This window comes from Xiphophorus maculatus, chromosome 4 (genome assembly GCF_002775205.1).
Source record: "Xiphophorus maculatus strain JP 163 A chromosome 4, X_maculatus-5.0-male, whole genome shotgun sequence".
NCBI classification, from domain to species: Eukaryota; Metazoa; Chordata; class Actinopteri; order Cyprinodontiformes; family Poeciliidae; genus Xiphophorus; species Xiphophorus maculatus.
This window is the reverse complement of record NC_036446.1, coordinates 3,950,155-3,970,510: the sequence shown is the minus strand read 5'-3', so window position 1 is coordinate 3,970,510 and position 20,356 is coordinate 3,950,155. Positions and strand designations below refer to the sequence as shown.

The window sequence follows — 20,356 nt, the reverse complement described above, 5'->3', positions numbered from 1 at the left end:
AGCAGCCGAGGAAACTGTAGAGGAAAAACAGCGACGGGGGGAGAGGAGAGTGCAACCACACACTTCAAAAGCACACAAGTTGTCAGTCATCTGCAGCATATTCCAGGGTAGCAGCCTGGATTCGCCTAACGTCTAATTACGGGCAGGAAGAACAGTAACCAATCTGAGGGGAAACATCTGCTGGACCACATTGGGAAACAAGAAAGAAACGATTTGAGAGAAGAATCAAAACAGGTGTAACAAACAGCAGAACATTACTGGCTGTCCGTTCAGGTTTCTGCTGAATCTGGATTTTTCCTTTGGTGATTTTTTTATTTTATGTCTTTCCCAAGAAGCCGCAAAAAGAAATATTTACATTAGGGTTGTCCAAAGTGCGGCCAGCATGAAAATCAAAACATGATACGGCCACTTGAATGTTTTCACTCGGTAAACTAGATTTCTGGGAAGTAAACTCTCAAAGTTTCAAAATAATTCTCAAACGCTTTCAGCTTGATCTGTCTTTGTTCAATAACAGAAATAAAGATCAGGTGCACTCAAGGCGTCTACCTTATTAGTTGAATTCAAGAACAATACTAAAAAGAAAAGACTCTAATTTTTGAGATCATTCTAAAAATAAAAACTTGGACATTTTAGTTTCAAAAGTCAAAAATGTTTTTCTATAAAATGTTCAAGCTCAGGAATTTAATTCCTGTTTTCTAGAAAATTTCTGAGATTAATCTTAAAATTTGTTATTGTTTAAGTAAATTTTCAACTTTCAAGTTCAGAAATTTTCTTGTGTTTCCTATAAAATTTATGAAATTAACATAAAAACATTTTTTAGCAAGAATTAACTCCTTTTTTTTCCTTTTGTGCAATGAGCCTAATGCAGAATTGTAATAATAACGCCAGAGTGCGATTACTTTTTAAATTAATTTAATTTTACTAAAATCACATTCCTTGTTTGTGTTCACAAACACAGCAAGAAAATGAACCTGATTCAGATTGTGAGATTTAACAATGACCTGCATTAATCACTGCAGTTCAGGTAACAAATGGTCAAAATGTGGGACAGTTCATGGTAAACCTGTGAAATAAAAATCACTTTTCTACCTTTTTCGTAAAGGAATAAACGTGTCTGGTGAAGTGCGTTCAGTAGCAGAATAAAAACTAGAGCCTCTATATAAATGCAGTCCATTTATCAAGTCAAAGCTGTTGAAATCCTGCTGATAAACTATTTTACTACCAGATTTTAAAAGAAATGGGAAAAGAGGAGGAAAACGTAACCCGTTCCCAGCTGCACATGTTTATTTTTACTACAAATCGTCTCTTATTTCTCTTCAAATCTTCCCTGAGTGTGAATAAACCGCTGTGTCTCATCGCCGTGTTTAAATCAGGGTAAAAAATCATTTTAGAAAGTGTTTAATGCACCTATCTGGATCAAGGAAACAACTTTAAAGGCTTCATGTTCTCACAGAAACCCAGCAGAACATCTGGAACCGGGATGAAAACTGAAGATGAAAGCTATGATTTATTTCAGGGATTTTATCTTCAATCATGAAACAGAGATAAAATAATAGTAAAAAATGAACTAAACATTCCAGTTAAGAACATGGAACCAAAATGTGGTGAAATAATGTAACTTAAACCAGCATGCAGCACTGAGTTCACTTCATCCTCGGCTGACTGCAAGAGAAACAAAGAGCTGTCATGTATGTGGATTTAAAATAGAAAGAAAGATGAAGCTCAAAGGGGAACAAAAATCAATTTCCAGCATTACAGATTCGTGCTTCTTCTTTCCTGAACTCTATTTGCCACACCTTCCCTTATTTACATATCAATTAGTTCATTCATCTCTGCTGAGGTCCTGCAGGCCGCTGTGCTGAAAATACGAAATCACAAAATGCTTATTAATATTCAGACAGTGAAGGTTTAATACAGTCACACTGAGGCAAATCACAGGAAAATGAACTATGCTTCTGGAAGGGAAAATAGGAGTTTTTACATAAAAACAATGAATATCATGTGTGCATACGTTATCGCACAAAACTCAATATCTGGTTTGAGGTGAGTGATTATACTGCATTCAGGGCTCAGAGCTATGAAGGCCATTAAAATCCATTTCACAGATTTTATTCTCCTCTCCAGCTACAGAAGAGGATTATGATACTGAAAAACAGATTTCTGACTTTTGAGCTCAGAAGATTAAAGTGAGATTTCTGAAAAAAAAAAGTCAAAATTCTGGGATTAAGGCCAAAATTCTAAAAAAAATTAAAAATTAAAAAGTCAGAATTCTATTAAAAAAATAAATCACCATGAAAAAAGTAAAAATTTTAAAACTGCCAGAATTCTAAAAAAGAAGTCACAATTTTGAGAAAAGTAACATTTCTGAGATTAGAGTCTGAATTCTGCGAGTAGGGACAAAATTTTAAAACATTTATTCATTTTAAAAAAGTCAAAAGTCAGAGAAAAACGGTTTAAATTCTGGGATTAGGGTGATAAAAGTCAGAAATCCAACAACAAAAAATCAAAATCCTGCATTTATGGTCAGAGTCCTGAGTTCAAGATTAAAATCAGAATTATTTTTTTTAGTGGTCGTGATCGTCTTCCGTATGCAGCTGATATTGCTGTCAGGTAGGTTTCTATTTTATTGAACACTTAATCTTGTCCAGAGCCAATTGGAAATTTCTTAATTTTTACCCATCAATCTGAATAACTCAGCATTAATCTACACTGTGTAAGATTAACGTGACAGAAATCCAAAGTGTTGCATGTTTTTCTGTCGACAGTCCCAGATTCTCACTCAGATCCAGTAAAACGTCAAACACCCGACATGTACGCACGTCAAACTGGATCAAACCAAATCGTCTCAGTTTACGGTAAAAAAGAAAATCACCAGAGAGCATTAAAGTTTATAAAACCTCCTCTGGAGTAACGTTAAAACAAACACTCATCTAGTTCTGGTTTTATCATTTTATTTGAATATGTCACAAGCAAATCTTTAAAAGAGGAGATAAATATTTCCATTATGTTTGTGGTGATGTTTCCTGTCTTGCAGAAATATTCATAGACGTTGAACTTCTTTCCTTTTTTACATAAGAGTTACAAACTTTAAGGTGTTTCACATTGCATTGAATCAAATACACCAAACTAATTGAAACTGTTCCCCTCTTCGCCTGTGGGGGCGCTGCATCAAGAACCACTAAAGAAAATGACACAAAAATCTCTGAAGAAGACACTGACCATAACTTTCTTCTTCACAACATGTCAAGAAAAGTGGAGTACCGTCAGATTTTAGCAATTATAGGGTTTCTCTTTGGTATTTCTTCCACTAGCGCTAGGCTAGCACATTTGTTTTAGTTGTATTTACCCAGAATTCCTTGTGATGTGGTCCACTACCTGCTTTTCGAGGGATCTACAGTTCACATTGCGTTCACATAAGCATTTGAACCGCACCAGAGTTCACTTCCACCGAGACCGAGGTCTGTAGGCGGACCAGAGTTTATTTTTGGCATCAATTTCGCATTCACACCAGGACGAACCGGACTTTCTATACAATCAAACTAGAGTTGGATTAAAAGGATCAAACAAGGCCGGTGTGAATGCACCCGAAATCTGAACTTTGATTAGGTCATTCTAATACATTGAAATGCTTTGACCTAACTCTTTTGTAGCTCTGGCTGTGTGTTCAGGATCATCGCCTGATGATCCAGGTTTCCAGGGTTTTGCAATCTCCAGCGGCTTTTCTTCCAGGACTGCCTTAAATGTAAACAGATCTGCAGGCTCTTTGCATTTCTAGATCATAGACTGATGCAGTTCCACTCCAAAACAGTTGGTGGCAGCTTAGACACCATACATTTACATATACAGGTGGATATTTATGAGGTTTGGGCAATAAGTCAATAACAATATATATCAGAATACACACATTGTCAATATCAACAGAAATTAATTTAGTTGAAGTTTTATAATTTCACAGAACTGCAATCCAGAACCAGAAATGTATTTTTTAAGAAACATATAATTTACTTCCTGATCATAACCGTGTGTTTATTTTTTTTTTAAAAATACATACATTTATCTCCAGTAAATTGCTTTTTTTTTCCTTGGTAGAATAATTTACCAACTCTTCCAGCTTTCTATTATTCTCTATTTGCATATATTTAATCAATCTGTGTCTCATCTTTTATACTGACAAATAAAGCTTAAAATTGCCTGGTTACAACTGAAGCATCTCTACTTTTATTAGCGTTTCATTCCACAGGGAACATGTTTTATAATGCGTTTTATTAGAAGTATAATGGAAGCCATTGTGGGTAATTTGGCCGATACATCATGTGTTTATCATTAGCTTTTAAACGGCGCTTAAACTCAGTACATAATGATTTCCGACGGTCATAAAAACTGACTACTGTGTAAAAAAACAAAGGCTTTTATGCTTAAATTGACATTTTCCTACTGATATTTCTTTGCTCAAGCCAATAGCTTCATGTCATGTGAAGTTAAATTCAAGAACTGCAAAGTTTACACTAAAATCAATAAACTAGAGTGTCTAACAAGAGGAGAAAAAGGAAGATGTGGATCAATAAACATCCAGAAGGACAGAAAATCTACAACGAGTTTAAGTGGAAAGGTCTGAAGGATCCTTACTCTGGAAGATGACGAAGACGATGCAAGACAGAAAGAGACAGGATTGTCTCGGCATGGAGGAGTAATCTTCCTCTGCGATGATGAACGCTTCTCACTTCAAATAAATCATCAACAGACGACAGCAACTCTGGTCCACAGTGAAAGAGTTCGAAAGACGTTTTTCTGACTGCAAGTAGCTCAGATAAAGAGGAGGTATGAGGCAAAATTCACATTTTAGTGTTTTTGTACTTCCATTTGAGTTTTTACTGCTTCTAAAAACAGTCCAAAGTGCTTCAAAAACACTCATCTGGTTTTTGGCAATGAGTTAATGTTTGTGGTATCTGGAAAATGATCAAATCTTACCAAGTATTTTTGTGTAGTTTCTAGCGCAAATATTTTAGTACATTTAAAGTAATACAAACAAACTTACATGTATCTTTTTCAGCAAAACATAGGAGCTTGTTTTAAGTAAATATTTCCTTAATATTGATGAAAAAGTACATACCACTTGCAGATTATTACACTATTAAGATTTTTTTTTCATGTTACAAGTGAAATAATCTATAAATTGAGCTACATTTTATTCATTGATAATTAAGAAACAAGTTCATATTTCTAACTGAAAAGTTACTTGTAAGTTAGTTTTATCTTAGTTCAAGTTTACAAAGATATTTGACCTGGAAACCAGATTAAACTCACTTGGTAAAATTGTGTTTTTGCAGTGGAACCAATTAAAAGCACTTTGTATAGCCTTGTTGCTGAAAATGTGCTATATAAAAAAAATTACCTTTACCTTTTAAAAACCTTTTGGAATGTAACGTCACAAATCACCAGGCAGTGTCGTTACCTAGCAACCTTAGCAAAGCCCAGTCCGTTACCTAGCAACCCAAGCAGAATTCCAGCACTTTTGATCAGCCAATGTATGCACTGTACAATGGCTGCCAGAAAAGACAAGTGTTTTGTTGTTGACTTACCGTCCACAAAGCACTTGTTGTACTCTTAATTGTGCAGTAGGCCCTAGTAATGCTTTTCAAATATGAAATGTTATATAATTGCGCATCTGTTTGTAGCCATTTTCATGAGCTGTAGAGATGTAAAATCTCATTATCCAAGAAGGATTTTGAGCAAAAAATGTAAGGAACATGTTTTGTATCACCGTTAGGGTTATCCCCACCTGTTCAAGGAAGCATAATAGATCACCTTTAAAGTTTTAAGTGGAAAACTGAGAGACTGTGACTGTGACAAAGACACAGAGGGCCAACCAGACAGTTAACAGCTTGATCCAACTATTTAAACCCTGATCAAAATACAGAAATCTTACAAGCTGAGGTCCAATAAACTAAGGCAGCGACTCCATAATTAAACTATTATGGCATAAAAGCTCAACTGCCAAAAATAAAACCAATGGAGCAAAAACACTGGCCTTCAAGGTCTTTTTCAGGCCTGTAAAGCCTTCACTGTAAAAAGTTCAATCAAAACGAGGCCATAAGTCTGTGAAGGCTCATTTATTGGATTTTTCTCTTATGACACACTTTTAAAAAGAAGCCAACAAACCTTGGGATGTCCTTGATAAGACACCTGAAATGTGGAGCAACGGCATTGCTGGCAAGTCTGTAGGATAAGAAATGCAACGATTCAATAATTACTCTTCAAGGTCTGCAGCACAAAGCTCAATCATGTCGAAACGCACCTGACTAAAGGTTTTCATGTGGAAGTAATCGAAACATGCGCTCACAGCAGCTACAACTTAGCTGGATGGATTCATCAAAATTAACATTTTTTAATTGGATTTCCTGTCAAATTCCTAAAGCACAATCTGTGCTACAACATAACTAGAAATTGTAATAGTGCCTGGTACACTCAGAGTTGGGGAGTAACTAGTTACATTTACTCAATTACATTTACTTGAGTAACCTTTTTGTAATTAATGCATTTTTAGGATTATTTTACTAATCTGTGCTTTTTACTTTTACTTGAGTAATTTTATTATAAAGTATCGCTACTCTTACTTGAGTAAAATTTCTGGACTTTCTACCCACTGAATGAAAAACAAACATGTTTTAACTGAAAGAAACTGCTAGACAGACACAAACCATCAGCTTTTGTTGCTCAAGTTTCATATTCAAAGAAACTGATTTGGAAAACATTTCTTTTGCCTGACGTTGTTATTTTTTGTTAGTTATATGGATTATTGTCATTTTTTTCCTTAAAACAGTGGTCCCCAAACCCAGGGGCTGCGGACCGGTACCGGGCCACACAAGAAATAATTAAATATTTCCGTGTTATGTATCGAGTCTGGACGATCTTCTATTTTGAAAATCCTTTAACCGGATTCTGGCAGTTACATCTCCTTAACCGGTCTCAACCGGTCCGCGGCACTAAAAAGGTTGGGGAGCACTGCCTTAAAATACCAAATTTCTACTTACCTTCATATTTTGGTCCGTCTGATTATGTAATTTTAACAGCTACTCAGTACTTGTGCTTACAATAAGTCCCATTTCCAAATAAAGTATGTGACTGACAGTGGTCCGCCGCCGCCCCTTTCTGTTTGCTGCAGCAGGTCCTTCTCTTCTCGTTAGGACCGTTTCACTTTCCCCCTCTGTCCGCCATCTTTGTTTTTCTACATCGTGAACCGCTTAAAGTTTAACACTACAACAAACTACAACACTAAAACAGTTTAATCGTTTGGAACCAATTTTAAACTAATAAATAAAATCATTTATCAATAATTAATTGCACGTTTATTCATGTTTTGCATCCGTATGGACGACCGTGTTTTAGTAGGATTACTACTAACTGGTTCCACTAGATTTTATTTTAGGCATATCCACACACAGTATGGTAGTTACATTTACTCTATGCTGTACTTTTTACTTTTACTTGAGCAATTTCATTATGAAACATTTCTACTCTTACTTAAGTAAAATTTCTGGATTCTTTCCCCACTGAATAAAACATGTTTAACAACAATATTACCAGACACAGACACACACCTGCAGTTTTTGTTAAAATTTTAAGTTCTGACAAAAAATTGGGAAAAAACTTATTTTGCCTGCTCTTATCATTTTCATAATTACAGTATATTAATTATTTTAATTTTTGTCTATAAAATACCAAAATTTCCATATAACTATGTTTTGGTTCATATGATTATGTAATTATTAAGTACTAAATAATTTACCTTCAGGGCTTCAGGTTAATAAACCTTCAGAGCCACATAAAGTCAATTACAAAGTCAGCCTTCTTGCACCTGAAGAACATTTCGAGTAGAGGACTACTGTCTCAGCATTATAGAAACTCATCCTTGCACTTATCTTTAGTCACATTGATTACTACGGCAGTGTCTTCACAGGTCTGCCTAAAAAAAAATCAATCAGATCCACAACGTTGCTGCTGCTGTTCTGACTAAAACCAAGAATGTAGAGAACATCACACCAGTTCTAAAGTCCTTCCACTGAGAGAGTAAACTTTTAAATACTATTAGTTTACAAATCACTGAACAACTTAGCACCACAATACATTAAGATCTGCTGCTGTTTTATCAAACCTCTCAGGTCTTCTGGTTCTGGTTCTACTCTGCATCCTCAGAACCAGAACCAAACATAGAGGAGCAGCATTCAGCTTCTATGCATCACAAATCTGGGACAAACCTCCAGAAAACTGTAAAACAGCAGAAACACTGAGTTCCTTCAAATCTAGACTAACAACCCACCGGGATAGAGTTAATTTTGATTAGTAGCAGATGAAACATTGATCAATTTAGTTGATGTGTTTTGATGATTTTGATGATGGTACTTAACAAAATGTAATGCTTGTTACTGGTTTCACAATTGGTGACTGTATAATATTTTTATGATTTTTAAAAATGGTTTTATGATATAAAGCGTTTGAACTACCTTGTTCTTGAAATGTGCAATATAAATAAACTTGATTGATTGATTGATTGCTGTTGTTACATCTCTAAAATAGGATAATCAGATTCCCTCCTTAAAACATTGAGTCAGTTAATCATCTTCCAGACTTTCCCTAAGGCTGATTTTTCTGTTCTTCTTGCTGTTAAACACGCCTTAATGCTGAGTTGATCCAAAGTCTGCTGAAGGTGAAAGCTGATTGGCTGCAGCCCATTTGCACTGACACGTGATTTACAGGTAAGAGCTCAAACGTACTTCTGTTTTCAGGAAATGAAACTCACACAGTCACTGTGACTGAAACCAGAAATGGAGCAGAATCAGCTCGACCGAGAAACGTTCTCCTGTTTGATCTGTCTGGATCTACTGAAGGATCCGGTGACTACATCCTGTGGACACAGCTACTGTATGAACTGTATTAAAACCCACTGGGATGAAGAGGATCGCAAGAGGATCCACAGCTGCCCTCAGTGCAGGGAGACATTCATACCGAGGCCTGTGCTAAAGAAGAACACCATGCTAGCAGCTTTAGTGGAGCAGCTGAAGAAGACTGGACTTCAAGCTGCTCCTGCTGACCACCGCTATGCTGGACATGAAGATGTGGCCTGTGATTTCTGCACTGGAAGAAAACTGAAAGCCATCAAGTCCTGTTTATTCTGTCTGGCCTCTTTCTGTGAGAAACACCTTCAGCCTCATTATGATTCAGCTGCTTTTAAGAAACACAAGCTGGTGGAGCCGTCCAAGAACCTCCAGGAGAACATCTGCTCTAAGCATGATGAGGTGATGAAGATGTTCTGCCGCACTGATCAGAAGTGCATCTGTCTCATCTGTTTAATGGAGGAACATAAAGGTCATGACACAGTCTCAGCTGCAGTAGAAAGGACTGAGAGGCAGAGAGAGCTGGAGGAGAGACGAGGAAACATCCAGCAGAGAATCCAGGACAGAGAGAAAGATGTGAAGCTGCTTCAACAGGAGGTGGAGGCCATCAATCGCTCTGCTGATAAAACAGTGGAGGACAGTGAGAAGATCTTCACTGAGCTGATCCGTCTCCTCCAGAAAAGAAGCTCTGATGTGAAGCAGCAGATCAGATCCCAGCAGAAAACTGAAGTGAGTCGAGTCAAAGATGTTCAGGAGAAGCTGGAGCAGGAGATCCCTGAGTTGAAGAGGAAAGACGCTGAGCTGGAGCAGCTCTCACACACAGAGGATCACAACCAGTTTCTCCTCAACTACCCCTCACTGCCAGCACTCAGTGAGTCTACACACTCATCCAGCATCAACATCCGTCCTCTGAGACACTTTGAGGACGTGACAGCAGCTGTGTCAGAGCTCAGAGAGAAACTACAGGACGTCCTGAGAGACTCATGGACAAACATCTCACTGATGGTCACTGAGGTGGATGTTTTACTGTCAGAACCAGAACCAAAGAGCAGAGCTGGATTCCTAAAATATTCATGTGAAATCATTTTGGATCCAAACACAGTACACACAGAGCTGGGACTATCAGAGGGGAACAGGAAGGTGAAACTGATGAGTCAACGTCAGTCTTATTCTAGTCACCCAGACAGATTCACTAATTGGTGGCAGGTTCTGAGTAGAGAGAGTCTGACTGGACGTTGTTACTGGGAGGTGGAGAGGTGTGGGACATGTGTTTATATATCAGTTGCATACAAGACTATCAGCAGAGCAGGATGTGGGAATGAATGTGGATTTGGATGTAATGACAAATCGTGGGCTTTAGAGTGTTCCCAAAACAGTTTTAGTTTTGGTCACAACAACATCTGGACCCCCATCTCAGGTCCAGTTTCCTCCAGAGTCGGAGTGTACCTGGACCACAGAGCAGGTATTCTGTCCTTCTACAGCATCACTGAAACCATGACTCTCCTCCACAGAGTCCAGACCACATTCACTGAACCGCTACTGGCTGGAGTTTGGGTTGGTACTGGATCCTCTGCAGAGTTCTGGAAACCCAGATAGATCAGGATTCATTGTTCTGATGCCTCTGCTGTTCTGTTTATTTTTCTGGTGTAAATGTAAATCTCTGTGTTCCAGGAGCCATAAAGGAAATCTCTGCTGATATTTTCTTTTATTCTGACATGACAGAAATATTTCTCCACACAGTAGCGGTTTCTGATATGGGTGACATGGGCAACCGCCCAGGACAGCAGTTTGTGGGGGCGGCATGAACAATCACAGCCCCTCCCCCCATAATGTGATTCATAAATGGTTTTTTTACGTCAAAAGAGTCTGTTTCACTCGAGGGTTATTTTGCCCTTCTGGTTTCCCTCTCACTAGCTGAAGTTTGTGAAGCTATGTTATGTGTTTTATTCAGTGTGATAACCAATTACAAAGAAATAAGTGTTAAGGAAAAGTATTTTGCAAAGCATGTTCACTTGTCTAAGATTGATTATTTAAGTTAAAGTTTCCAGATTATTTTGTTTATGCCCAGAGTGAAAGAAAAACCCAGATTTAGGTCCTGAAGTCTTTCAACATTACAGGTTAATAAATTGATTGAGTACAATCTGAATCTACTGAAGTTTCCTCTGTCAGCATAGTAGTCTAATTTCTTATATATTCAATGTTTGTTATTAAAGCTCTATTGGAGAGAATGTGGTACAAGATACTAGAGATTTGGATGTTATGAATGAGTTTATTGGAAGACACTGGAATGTCTGGACATTTTAAAGCACTAATGTTTCAGTTAGAGGTATAGGAATTGGAGCTGGAGGAAATGTTTGAATAACTCTGTGGATGACACACAGCTCTACATTACGATGTCACCAGGTGACTCTGGACCATCCAGTCACTGAATAAATGCTTACAACAGATAAATGTGTGGATGTGCCAAACTTTCTCCAACTGAACAGAAACAAAACTGGAGTTATTATCTTTGGAGCGATATAGAGTCAATGCACAGCTTCATTTATTACAGCTGGAAACTAGAGATCAGGCTGAACTCTGACCTTTAGAGTCACATAATGACAGTTACAAAGTCGGCCTTCTGCCACCTGAACATCATTTCCAGGATTGGAGGATAAATGTCTCAGCAAGATGTAGAGAAACTCATCCACGAGTTTCTCTTTAGTCGCATTGATTTGATTTAAACCAGAGTACAATCTTTGCTCTGTTGGCAGCAGGGCTTCAATAGCTCTTCTTTATAGGATAAAATGAATGATCGGCTCACTCTTTGTCTGCTTACATTCACACATCGTCCTATTTTCACTGCTGCTTTACATGTAAAGCTCTGGAGTCTCGCGCTGCATTTCAGCGCTTCCTGCTGCACGTCTGTTATCAACCAGCCAACACCGAGCTACATTCAGGCTTTATTGCATTTCCATTGAGCGGAGCGTTATCTCTGCCGGCTTATGGCGATCCTTCATCAGGACTCGCTCCCCTCATCAATCCTGCACAACCTCACCAGCCTGATTGGCTGCCTCAGAGCAACAGAGCTCTGATTGGTTCAGCTGTGTTCTTCATTAGAGAAGAATTGGACGGCGCGCTGACCCCTGGAAGCTTCCCTCTTGATAAATGTCCCCACCTTCTTCCAGCCGTTCACACAAACAAACAGGAAGCTGTGGCTCTGATAAAACTCACCTGCCTGCAGGCTGCTCTCACAGATCTTTGGTAAAATTCTGTCCAAAGTGCTTATTCTAGTCAAAAATTAAGACGTGGAAACACCAAGAGAAACTCATTTGCATTATGGATGCAGCCAAATGTGGCAGGTGCAGAAAATCTCTGCAGCAATCGATTGCTACAACATAATATATTGACACACATATCAGCTCAGCGTACTGCACCTTACAGTTCATTAGTACTTAGACTCATTCTGCATGCAACTGCAGTTACATTTAATTTAATTTCCTGTAGTAGATTAACACAGAGCGGCTGCTGTTGAAAAAAAGTTAAGCCTGATTAGCAGAAATGTATTAATTTATCGGCTGCAACACAAAACAAAAATATCGTAAAACATTTTAAATGTCAGCAGCAAACTTGGATTTGTTATAAATTATAACCTTTATTTTCCAAATATCTATTATATAATATGTTAAAAACATTTTAAGACATAATTACCAACAGAGGGATTTGACTTTTGTTTAAGGGGACATTACACTGCAAAACACAAAATCTTACCACATATTTTTGTTTCCAGTGCAAATATCTTAGAACATTTGGGAAAAAAACTTAAAAGTAATAATAATTAAAAGATATAGGAGCTTATCTTATATAATTAATTTCTCACAAATTGATAATAATAATAATAACAATACAACTGGCAGATTATTTCACTTGTAACATGGAAAAAACATTTTGTTATAAATGAAAAACACAAATCAATTCCACACCAATTCAGCATATTTTTACCACATCACCTAATTTATCCTAAAGGTTAATTAAATGTAATATTTTAGGAAAGAAACAGTTATGAACGAAACAAGTAGGCTGAATGGAGAGTGAGTAGTTTATTAAAGTCTCAAAAAGCTTACGAAGGCAGCCGGAAACGCAGAAACCAGGAACTAGAATGAACACAAGAAATAAGGAGAATCTGACAAAAAAAGTGCTTACATCCTGGGGAGGATGATTACTGGCATAGTTACTGAATAGGTAGAGTTAAATAAGAAAAATATGGAGAGGAAGTTTCATATCGAGCCCACGGACCCCAACTGAACGTTTGTAATCGCACGTGAAAATGTCGGCAAACCGATGCGCAATTGTACAACCATACATCTTTGAAAAGCAGAAGTGGAGCCTTCTGCACAACCACCAAGTGGTTTCTGGATAGTAAGTCAACAATAAAACACTTTTCTTTTACCTACAGAGGTAAAACCAGCTGTCCAGACATGCTGGAGCTACGTTTGAGTTGCTAGGTAACAGTAGAACTCTGCTGTGGTTGCTAAGTAACGGGTAGTGTGTGCCGATTTGTTTTAATTTAGTTTAGTTTGCACAATTAAAATACAGATTGCAATAATGATTCATATGCAATCACACATCTTTGAACATTCAGGAGGTTTTTGAAACGACTCATTTTCCAGACACCAAAAAACATCAACTTATTGCCAAAACCCGGTGTTTCGTTGTTGTTGTTTTTTTTTTTTAAAAAAAGCTATTGGGTTGTTTTTAGAAGCAGTAGAGACCCAAATGGAAGCATAAAAATATACAAAATGTGAATTTTGTTTAATAGGTCCCACTTTAAAAAAGTGATTCATAATATTTCAATATTAGTGGGAGGCACAGCAACATGAGAACTGAACAAGCTGCTACGTTTCGCTTTGCCTGCTCTGTAAAATATGTTTCAGCCAGAATCTGGTGTCTGTACAAAACCAACACCTGCTTATTGAACACAGTCAGAACATTAATCTCTGAATCATCAGCATGTTGCCTCTCAGCTCCTGCTCAGCAATGCATCAAGGTGTCCAACTCGTCCGCACCAGCAGCTCCCTATCAGTCTCTTATCACTGCAGCCAGAACCTTCAGTCCGCTAACAGCAGCTCCTCCGCCCTCCAATGCCCCCTTTCTGCTGGAGTCACAGCTCAGCGAGCCAGGAACTGTTGGCGTAAGAGCGTTTAGGAACCGCCTGCCAGCAGCCGAAACAGCTGGAAGCTGACAGTCAATGGGAGAGCAGTGAATTATCCCAGCGACTCAAACATCATTAAACTTGTTGGAAAAGGAGGAGTGAAGAGGAAAACGCAGATAAATGTGCAAATGTACAGGAACTTCCCCAGAATGTGGGGCAATTCGAGAGAGAGACGAGGCTCCAGACAGAGAAATTAACATGTTGTTATCATCATGTGTGCTGTGGGTGGATCTTGTAGGAGGAGGAGCTGCTAATGTGTTTCTTTCTGCTTGACTAAACATCATTGTGGAAGGTTGGAAAACAAAGCAGCCAAGCGTTGCACAATAAAGGAAGTTAATGAAAATTAATTAGATTAAAGCTCAAAATTAAAGATTTGAACGTCAGTTCATCAGAGTTACATTTTCAGAATGAGAAAATAATGTAGAGAAATTTTGATAACTTATATTTATAGGTGAGCTATTGGGTTTATGGGAGGAACAAAACATGTTAATTACTTTTTTTTTGCACAAAATTATTCTTAGATGATGAGATTTTAGTCTTTTTAGGGCATCTGGTCTATTTAAATTCAAATAAGCTGCTGCTGGCCAGATACGCAACTGTACAACCTTACGTCTTTGAAGAGAGGAAGTGGAGCCTCCTGCACAACCAACAGGAATGAAGCTAGTGGTTTCTGAAGAGCAACAACAAAACACTTGTTTTTTCGAGCTGGCTTTGTGCAGCGCATACAGTGGTGAAAACCAGCTGACCAACCGTGCTGGTTGCTAGGCAAAGGGGCTGGGCTTCGCTTGGGTTGCTAGGTAGCGGGTAACCCGTTGCTAGGTAACGGGCAACCCGTTACCTAGCAATCCTGGGACTTTCACACTAAAGTCCCAGGATCATCTTATCTCCACCTTATGGAGCTTCAAAATTCTCATTAAGCTCAGAAAAGGTCTGGAAATTGGACACTGAGGAAAAAGATGGAAATCTGTCTAAATCTGCGTCTGCCGATTTGTGGCGTTACATTCTGGAGGCTTTTGAAACGGCTCATTTTCCAGACACCAAAAAATATTAACTTATGTACACAGAGGCTGTTTTTATTGTTGTAGTTTTTTTAAGCGCTTGGGCCGTTTTTAAAAGCAGAAGAAATCCAAATGGAAGAATAAAAATGTGCAAAATGTCAATTTTGGACAATACATCCTCTTTAAAATCCTGCTGAATGGCTCCATGTTTAATTCCTACCAGGAAGTCGTGGTTGTTTTGAAGGATTGTGATTGTCTGACAGATGTTAGCTTAATGCTACACTGCCCCCTATGGGTGTGGCATGATACAACATCACTGATTAGTGTAATTCAGCGGGTTTTACTTTTCTTAAACCCATCAGGTGTGGACAGGATTATATTATAAGAACAAGTGTCTCTACAACATTGTTTTAAAAAGACACAGCTTTCTAAAAAGCTACAGGTACACAAGACGTTCGACTGTAAGCAGAGATTCCATTTCCTATAGAAAAATAGACAAAATCTTTTTAAGAATTCCTTTGTTTTTTCTTAGATTTTTTTTTCAGAATTCTGACTTTTTTTCCCAGAATTTATTTTTCTTCAGAATTGTATTTTTTTCATTCGAATTTTATCTTTTCCTCACAATTCAGACTTCCACCTTCTGAACTTAAAAGTCAATTATTTTTCTGTCCCAGTGGCCCTGATATTCTTCCGTACCGAAGTCTATGAATTGACCTGATAAAACCTTTTCTTCTGGCAGGACAACCTGAGGAGACGCGGCTCGTTTGAGCCGACAGGAAGTCTATTCTCCTCCCTCTTCCTGGATAAATATTTGATCAACTGGACTGTGACGGGTATTGATCAGCGTCTTTACCCGCTCTTTATAGATCTGACTGTGATCACTGTTCATATAAACACATCCATACGTAAAACCTCTAAATGTCAAATCACATTGTGGATTTAACAAAAGCCATTTAATGTCTTTTTAAAGCGTTTACAGTGAGTATTCGAGGCGCTTCATCAGATTACGAGCTACAGGCCTGTTAACAGGTAAGATTGAATTACTGCAACTCATGCTGGTGACCCCAGCTGCAACAAGCACCTCCTGCCTTTAGAGGACAAAAAGAAACCATCAGCACAAGATATAAGAGAGAAACGCGTGTTTCACACTAAAGTCCAAGGATCATCTTATCTCCACCTTATGGAGCTTGAAAAGTCTCATTAAGCTCTCAGAGGAAACTGGACACTCAGAGGGAAAAGATGGAAATCTGTCTAAATTGTAATTTCATAGTAATGTACTGAAAATGCTTCAAAATGACAATACAGGGCAGCAACTAGCAATTATTTCAGATATCAATTAATCAATTAACTGACAATTAAAAAATTTTGAAATTCTACAGATTCTTCATGTAAAGGTTTTTTATACATTAAAAGATGCAAATAATTAAATTCCTTATTTTAGTGATAAACATTTAATTGCCAAAATGCATTCCTTTAGTAAACTCTATGATTTGCAGTAAATGATTCATCTGCGGCTAAAAAATATTTCTGTGAAAAGTTCAGACCTTTCTGCTGGACTTCTTCGTACACAAACAACAATCTATTCATTAATTTTTGTATTAACTGATTAGTAATTGGATAAGAAAAAGTGCTTGAAAAGAGATTTTATTTACAGAATTTGAATCGGTGAAGTTAAGACTATTCTGCTTGAGGAGTTATAAAATACATTTACAGGTTGGGTTTTTATCTTAAATCAAAATGAATATTTTTGGTACAGTTTTGGCTTAATTACTATTCTGAGTGTGCTGTTTTTTCAGCAACTAGCTTTTTTTTGTCTGTTTACTCCAGTTAACAATTGATCAATTAATAAATTAGCTTATTAGTGTGATTAATTGATTATTTTAATAACCGATAAATCACACTGAATCTGATTAATCGTTTCAGCCGTAAGATAAAAGCTTTCAGTTTGCTTGGACATATTCTTCAATTCCAACAATTTTTAATAAAACTTCTCATTTTTCACATAATTTAAATTTTACTCTTTAACACCTTGAACCTAATCTTTAAAACATGAAGATAAAATAGAAAGCCACTTTCCACTAATCCCAGTCCCACATCTCATCTGTCAGTGGGACGATGCTCCCATGATACTGGGTCACCTCTCGTCCTACAACATTAAGCAGTCATGGTTCTTATCGGCTACAGCAACAATTTAATTACACCGTGCAGGAATCAATCAGCTGCAAACGCATCAGATTGGATTTGATTTGGTTATACTGACTGGTTCTGACAGACGGTAATGTGTCCAGAAAAGGGAGATAAAATGAAACGTAATTCAATTACAAGAATGCAGTTTCAGTTTCCGGTCCCTATGTACTGCAAATTAAACGTCACTAGCAGGAGGAGTTGCCAGAAGTCGGACTTCAGTTTGGAAAATTTTACGTCTAATTTTAATTAGCACAAGATTTATGAGTACACACTGAATTTAGGTGGTGTCTTTAGTGACTTGTTTATTTTTATTTTTTTTAAACGATGAATTGTCTCACACCTATGATTAGGACCATTGGAGATAGAGAAAAAAATAGAAGAAAATTTCTGACAAAAAATTTTCTGAAATTTTTAGATTAGCGTGAGAAATGTTCAAGAAAAAACAGGAAAATGTCTGAGCTTGAAAGTCACAAATTTGACAGAAAAAAAGATACATTTAATAAATGTTTCTCAAAAAATTCTGAGTTTGAAAAGTTAAAATTTGCTGGAAAAATAAACAAAAAATGTTTTAGATTAATCCAGAAATTTTCAAGAAAAAAAACTTAAAAATGTTCAACTTTTGGAAATTCTGAGTTTCAAAAGTTGGAAATTTTCCAGAAAAAACTGAAATTTTGAGATGAATCTTTCTCTAAACTTGCAACCACTAAAATTCTGACGCTACTCCATTTTTGTTTACATTTTGTGAAGAAGGAAGTTGAGCTCAGCGTCTTCTTCAGAGGTTTTTCTGTTGTTTCCTTCAATGGTTCTTGCTGCAGCGCCCCCACAGGCGAGAAGGGGAACATGTTTCTCAAAGTGTTGGGTTTGTTTGACACGATGTTGTGTGAAAGCGAAACGGCAGCAGCTGAAAATGTAACAAATGTTTTTGTTCCCCAGTCGAACCGAGTCTACCGGACTATCAGGTGTGGAAACACCTGTAGTTTGGGAAGAGCTGAGTTTAATGTAACGAAAATATGCAGCAAATTTGAAATAAAACAATTGCTACTTTTAATTAAAAGTTTAATAAAATAAACTGTGGAGACTAAAAATATTTATGGCAATAGATTATTATGAATGCAGCCGTTTAAATTAAATAGGCCTTCATGTTTAGTTTATCAATAAGAATAAATTATCTTTATAGCACTCTGGTAACTTTTAATTCAAATTATTTTGAGCTGCCTTTCAATTCTGATCTTTTACTGCAGAACATCACGGCTCTAATTTAAACATCCTCCGACTGTCAATTAAAAGCTACATATACTTTCATTTATCCATTATGTTCTGTATTACACTTCAATTAAACACTTCATTACAGCATCAAATGAAGCTGTTGACCTGCAGCAAATTGATTTCCTAACAACCGCTCATTAACAGTTCCTGTATAAACCAACAAGGCTTTGATGTTTGCAGTCTTCCTTAATCTCGCTGCGTTTCCTCCATGCTGGAGAGCAGAACCAGGTGCTGCTGATCAACCGTCCGTTTCTGGCTCCTCGGCCCCAGCAGCTGAGCACACGCCGTCCCCGGATCAATAGCAGCAGAGAGCGCGTATTGATTACGCGTGTAAGTGATACTAGCGATGGGGGTTGTCATGGAAAAGGAGGAGGAGTGAAAACGGCGACTGGATGCAGCTTAGTGGTGAAACTCGTTAATGTTTGTAACTGAGGAGGACGGTCTCTCCTGCATGCATAAAGCTAGAGGTGGGCAGTAACTAGTTACATTTACTTGAGTAACTTTTTTTGAAAAATTTACTTTTAGCAATACTGAACTTTTACTTTTACTCAGATGTGGGCAGAGCACCAAAAAACTACTCAGGTAAGAGTAGCTCTACTTCAACCTATTTTTACTCAAGTAAAATTAAAAAGTAGCTATTCAAGAAATTACTGGAGTAAAAGTAAAAAAGTATTCGGTAAAAAGTTTACTCAATTACTGAATCAATTAATATTTAAAAATTACATCATCAAAATATAAAATTAAGTGTTATTTTGGTATTTTAAGGACAAAAATGACAATAATCCATATAAATAACAAAAAATAACAAAATCAGGCCACAAATTTTTTTTCCAAATTAGTTTCTGTAAATAAAAAAGTTAGAAAACTTTAACAGAAACTGCAGGTGTGTGTCTGAGCCTGGTGGATTTTTGGTTAAAACATGTTTTTCATTCAGTGGGTAGAAAATACAGAAACTTTACGCAAGTAAAAGCAGCGATACTTCAAAATGAAATTACTCAAGTAAAAAGGTACAGTGTAGTAAAAGTGCATTTTATTCAAGTGTAACTGAGTAAATGTAACTAGTTACTACCCAACTCTGCTTTCACAATTTTATTAATTTAATTTTTAAGATTAATAATGACAATATATAGATCTGCAACTAAAGATTATTTTAGTTAGCGATTAATTTATCAGTTACTCTGATGATTAATCAACTATAATGATGATTAATCGATTACTCTGATTGACAAAATATAGGGCTGCAACTAAATAATTTTAATTATTGATTAATGCACCAATTACTCTGGCGATTAATCGGATGAAAAAGCAAAACACCTGCAGGCGTAACTGCAGTGAAGTCGTATAAATGTTGTATAAATGTTGCATAAATGTTTTAGGCTGAATACAAATGCAGGAAAAACTCTTCAGATTTTTATCTGGAGAAAACAGAAACTATTTATTATTTTCCTTTCTCTCCCCAATTATGAACTGCTTCACAGGAAATCCCATTTAAATACATTTACCATCTGATTTTGATGTGACAAAAGGTAGAAAAGTTAATAAAATATGGAAACGCTGCAGCTGTGCTTGTTGAAATTGAAGCTGAATCATGAAATGAAGAAACCTGCTTGATTTCATCGACTGTTTTCACCTCATTAGCATTCATTGTGTGAAACTACTGACCCATAAAGAACAATTTGTTCACTCAGCTGTAGCTCTGGCGTTACAACAGCACACAAAGCAACGCATTAGTTGTCTGTTGGAACAATTTGACACAACTGCCATTACGATTAAAAAATTAAATCCATATTTATTCAGCTCGTTTATTATTTTCCCGCTAAGTA

The 20,356-nt window shown here is 37.0% G+C and overlaps 2 protein-coding genes across 2 annotated transcripts in view; one reads left to right on the top strand and one right to left on the bottom strand.

The window, feature by feature from the left end:
• nav2 (neuron navigator 2) overlaps positions 1-20,356 on the bottom strand; it is a 256,802-nt gene that overhangs the window by 220,612 nt on the left and 15,834 nt on the right. The gene's annotated exons all lie outside the window — the stretch shown is intronic.
• Positions 8,799-11,358, top strand: LOC102229992 (tripartite motif-containing protein 16-like). Its single transcript, XM_005796635.2, has one exon. The coding sequence runs from the start codon at positions 8,823-8,825 to the stop codon at positions 10,485-10,487; it is 1,665 nt and encodes a 554-aa protein (XP_005796692.2). The 5' UTR covers positions 8,799-8,822; the 3' UTR covers positions 10,488-11,358.

What these genes read in the sequence shown, in the direction of transcription:
- LOC102229992 (XM_005796635.2), top strand. Translation starts at nt 8,823, where the DNA reads ATGGAGCAGAATCAGCTCGACCGAGAAACGTTCTCCTGTTTGATCTGT.